This window comes from Egretta garzetta, unplaced genomic scaffold, assembly GCF_000687185.1.
Source record: "Egretta garzetta isolate BGI_Z169 unplaced genomic scaffold, ASM68718v1 scaffold356, whole genome shotgun sequence".
In the NCBI taxonomy this organism is placed as follows: Eukaryota; Metazoa; Chordata; class Aves; order Pelecaniformes; family Ardeidae; genus Egretta; species Egretta garzetta.
The window spans coordinates 284,151-289,242 of NW_009260019.1; the positions used below are offsets into that span (position 1 = coordinate 284,151).

The following is a 5,092-nucleotide window of genomic DNA, read 5'->3' on the forward strand; positions in this document are numbered from 1 at the left end:
GGGACACGGGTGAACATTCAAGTGCGGAGCAGGAGGGGAGCAGAGTCGGGGGGGTAGTGCAGGGGGGCAGGAGAGGACACTGGACGCTGCCTACGCTCTTCTAGGGCTCCTCGTGGGCAGCGCAGAGGAAGCCTGCGAGGGTTTTAGGGAAAGCCCAGGGTGGCCAATGGGGCAGCCTGTCCATCAGATGAAGAGCTTGTGGGGTATCTGCTAGTAAGCGGGCATACGGCCATGGCCACGGGGCAGGTCTGGTGCTGCCACAGTACGGCCATGACTCTGCCGCTTGCCCAAACCCTGCTGGGTCCGGCCCCACCGCAGCCAAAACTGCATGGAGCGGGGCCGGCCCTTGCGCAGTGCCTGCAGTTGCTACCTGCAGCCCTGCCCGGCCACCCCCAGCGGCGTGCAGAGCTGCCTTGTCTCTGACGCGCCGGGTCGGAGGGTGGCCCCGTGCGGGACCTTGCATTAGCGGAGTTACAGCTGGGTTGCAGGAGTTGGGCGTTTAGAAAGAGTGCTGTGCCCTGCTGGCACCTCGCCTTGCCTTCGCTCTGTCCAAGGGAGTGCTCAAGCACTTCCTAATTCATCAGATAAGGAATAAATGTCACACGTGGCAACAGCAGCCCTGATCCAGGAGGAAGATGCCCAGCAAAGGTAGTGCCCGAGGGAAGAGACAGAACTGGAAAAGCTGACCTCACCCAGGTCCCACTGGTGCCGTTCCAAAGGCATTCACCATCCTCTGCCTCCTAACTCGCCTTTTGCTGGATCCTTCTGGCCTGAGAAAATTGATTACAGAAGGATCAAAGGCAATTAAAGCCTGAAATCGCATTCTCCAAGAATCACTAATTGGTTGGAAGGGATGGTAGAAAGTATCCAAGCCCAGCAACCTGGAAGGGGTGAGAGGTAATACGGAGCGACACGTGGAGCTGCTGACTCCGGAGCTCAAGGGCTGGGCAAGCAGATGCCTGAACTCTCTGCAGGTCTCATTAAGAGCATGTAATGGGTGAAGGAAGATCTGAAAATTGTAACAATCAATCAGAAGCAAAACATTAGGATTCGAGGATTGCCTCGGGGTAGAGGAAGCCTCCTCCAACCCTGCAGGGATGCCGTTCTCAGCACGAGCAGCGCAGGCGCTGATCTGACCAGAGGGTGGAAAAGAGCGTCAGACCAGCGCAGGGGCTAAGCAGGAGGTGGATGAGCAGCAGCGGTGGTGGTGTGGCCTGGCACCCACAGAACCTGGGAGAAGGAAGAGGCAAAAGAGAAAAATCAGATTCGTCTCCTGCCAGCTGTGCCCACCTGGGGCTGGAGCAGGGGTCTGCTCCTTTGGGGCAGCTCCAGCAGCAGCGTGGCCACGGGCCCGGCTGGGAGCCACGTGCACCTCCCCGGAGCCGGCGTTCCCAGGACCAGGCCTGCAGAACCGCTGCCGAGGAGGGGGAAGGCAGACGCTCGTGTGGCCCCAGCAGTGTGGGAGAGGGCGAGGGTATCAGAATCCAAACTGGAGGTCGCTTGCTCCCTTCTGCTCTCCCAGCGCTGCTCGAGATTGAGTTACGAGAAGGATTTATTGGTTCTGTCTCTGAAGCTGCCAAGAGCCTCTTTGGAGAGCAAGTCTGAGAGACTTAATTATTGTATTATTGTATTATTCCTGGTGATGTTGCACCACCACCGGCGTATGTTGTGTTCCTAAACTTGCCTCTTGCAGCAGCGTGGACTGGTCCTTCACGCTCGACCCCCGCTGGTTTCTGCCTTGTCTGGTGAGTTGCCCCTCAGGCGGGCAGAGGCACCACTCCTGTCCATCGCACACGGTGATGCGATGCGACACAGGATGACATCACCATGCGGTCAGGGAGAGGGTGGCATAGGAAACCTGAGGAGGAAATTGCGTCAGTTTGCGTAGCAAGACGGCAATGGTAGTAAATGGCTTGGCCCGGGGCTTCAGAGAAGGCACAGCACAGCCTTTGGAGTGGCGCGACCATAGCACGGGGCGCAACCTCGAGAGGGCTGGGCAGGAAAACAAAAGCATGGGGATCCGAACCCCCCTGTGCAGGAAAACTGCGGATTAACGTCTGCTCAACTTCCAGTACCTCCTCCTGGGAAATGCTGCTCCTCGGCCTCGGGAATGGACCTGGCAGAAAGCTGCTGCAGAGGCAGAGACGCGAGAGGCTGCAGGGCCAGCCTGGCTTTTCGTCGCAACACTCAGGCCCTCCCAGTACAAACAAATCTGCACCAAGGCGCATGTCCTGAAGCAGCTGCCTCGGGTCTGCTGCGTGTAAAGCAACCCCTGCACCAAGAGAAATTACATCCTTTTCTGGGAAGCTGATTTGGATGCATTTTCCAGGATACATTTTCCCAGATGGGGGCAAAATTTCCATCACTTCCATGGTCACACGGGCTACATTGCATGGCAGCAGCACTGCTTTTTTGGACCCTCAGAAAGGAACAGGGGAGCTTGCAAGTAACGGGGGCATAAACACCCAGCAGAGAAAACAGTTGTCCGGGGTGCCTGGGGCGCCGTGGGCACGGCGGGCAGCAGGAGGAGGCTGGAGCCGTTTCAGTGCCGGAGGGGGCTGGTCTCTGCCAGGCTGGGGTCGGGCTGCCCAGCCGTGGCAGGCAATGCCGCAGGTGTCGGCATGGAGCCTCTGTGCACCTCCCTGCTGTAGGGAGTGCTCGTGTCACCCGCCTGGCCGGTAGCTCGGAGCGTGCCTGCCCCTCGGCTCTGCTCTTGGCTCGCCTCCTGTCCCTGCTGTGCCCCTGTGCTCCCCTGCAGCACCCGATCCATACAGCAATTTCCGTGGTGGCAGGCAGCCCAGGAGCCAGAATTGGAATAGATGTCTTTCCCGATCGAAGGGCTGATTGATACAGAAAGGGGCCAGTCCAGCATAAATCAGGTGCAAGGGGGAGAGAGGCTGTAGGCAGCAGCACCTTGCCGTGAGCAGGCCAATCTACGTGTTACTAGATAAAGCCTGCAGGCAGTTGGCAGTGACTCCTGACGTCCCTTCCCGCCCGCTCTGCTGCCCGCTGGCAGGGGGAGCACACGCGAGCAGGGTGCCGCGCCGGTTTTCCGTCCCCATTCCTGCCCTCCCTGCTGCAGGATGCCTGCGCGCAGATGCTGCTGGGGTTCATCTCTGGCGCCAGGGCCCTGGAGGGGCCCGTTAAGTGGCTGCGCTAATGGGATTGGAATGGGTTATGCTGTGCCGGCTGAGCCCCTGAAACAGCGGGGCTTGAGCAGACGGCAAAGAGGACCGCTGGCCCAGCTGGGAGGCTTGGACAGAGCTCTGCCTGCTCCTTCAGAAGCTGCAGAGGGCCCCAGGGTGTTTGGCCCTCCGGCTGAGTCAGGGCCCTTCACCCGCGGTGCTCGGGTTTGGCAGCAATAATGGCTCGTGGAGGTTCAGAGCCATCTGCAGACCCCGGCCACTCCGGGCTGAGCAGGCCGGGTCAGGTCTGGAGGGGGTCTCCATGTCGGCAACAGATTTTTATCCTAATTCCTGCTCTGTGCCATCTCTGAGGGTCTTCGGGAAGGTTGTTTTGCCCCTCTGTGCTCCAACTGCATTGTTTGCCAGCACTGCTCAGACACCCACGTGCTGCTGTGTCGGGTTCGCCGTGCCCTGGGCGCGCTGGCGGGTGGGGCAGCAGGCTGCCCCTGAGCGCTCGGTGAAGGGGTGGGTGGGGCACGAACCACGGCCGTGCGAGTGGTAGCAGCCCGCCAGCACCCCGGGGGTTCATCCCACGTGTGGAGGAGCTCACAGCACGTCCTGCTGGCTGTGCCACGGGGGTGACTTTGCTGTGGGTGTACTTGTTCCCTGCAGACAACACGGCTGCAGTGCACACGCAAAGGATGGGCTTCAATCGCCAGGAGCAGGATGTGTACTTGCTCCCCATTTTGGTGGTGGACAGCGGCCCCCCGGCCCTCAGCAGCACGGGGACTCTGACCATCCGCATCTGCAGCTGTGACAGCAATGGGGCCATCCAGTCCTGCAACAGCACAGCCTACGTCGTCTCAGCAACGCTGAGCCCTGGCGCCCTCATCGCGCTGCTGGTGTGCATCCTCATCCTGGTCGGTGAGTGTCCGCCTGTCACCCGGCCTCCTCCTGTCCTGTCCCGTCTCCTCTCCATCCAGCGTCACGCAGGCGAGCATAGGTGGTTGCTGTGGGCACGGTGCAGGCTCCTCTGCCACCCGTCTCCTTGCCGGTAGCTGCAGTGTGGGGGGCAGGAAGCCCAGCCCCCTGCCGGCAGGGGGACCATCGGGGAAGCTCCCACGTTCGCCCCGGCTCCCATGCGCTGGGCTCAGCAGAGCAGCCAGCGTGGGGCTCCCTGTGCGCAGCCTGGTGTGCTGCTGGGGCACTCCCTGCCTCGCTGGGTGGGAGCCGAGGCTGCTCACAGGCTTCTGTGCCGTGCGCACGGCAGGCGCCTTGCAGCAGACGGGGCGAGCGTGTGTCCCGGCACGGTGGCCAAGGGCACGCAGTCGTGCTCTTGTCTCAGAGTGCCGAGAGGGTCGGTGTTAGAGCGTGCGGGCAGGACCCATGCCCTGGGAATGCCGCAGGCTGCCACGGGCACGAGCGCGTGCTGGCCACCAGAGCACGGTGCGAAGGTGCAGGGGAGGCGTGTGCTTGTGCGCAGGTGGGAAGGGGGGCTCTGGGGGAGGGGGGTTGCAGTGCCCTCAGGCTTAGTGTAGGGCAGTCGCTGGACACCGCTGCCGGCAGCCCTTCGGCGCCGGTGCTGGTTCCGAGGGCTGCCTGGGCACCTGCGGGAACCAGCGCCGTGTTCAGTGAAGTCTCCTCTCCCAGGTATAGCTCTGCTCCCCGTCTCCTGCCATGTCTCCGTTTAGAAAACCCTTTCCCACAGGGTGCACTTTACACTGGTTTCATTTTCCAATGCAGCGCAAACAAATTTCTGCCTAATTGCCCAAACGAATAAAGTGCACATCGGTGCTTTAAAGGTGATGGGATGAATGGATGATGATCCAGGACACATCTGCGGCTCGTGGCTCGGGCTCTGTGCCATCTGCTCCTCATTCACCCTCCCAACATTTGGCTGCTGCCGTGATTCATGCACCCCCTTTTCCTACTCATCGTCTGCAGAATCCATCCGTTTGTCTGTCCCG

The 5,092-nt window shown here is 61.0% G+C and overlaps 1 protein-coding gene across 1 annotated transcript in view; it reads left to right on the top strand.

Moving 5' to 3' along the window:
- CDH22 (cadherin 22) overlaps positions 1-5,092 on the top strand; it is a 60,239-nt gene that overhangs the window by 53,508 nt on the left and 1,639 nt on the right. Inside the window, exon 14 of the mRNA XM_035896140.1 lies at positions 3,798-4,049. Coding sequence (XP_035752033.1) covers positions 3,798-4,049 — 252 coding nt within the window. The remainder of the gene's footprint in view (positions 1-3,797; positions 4,050-5,092) is intronic.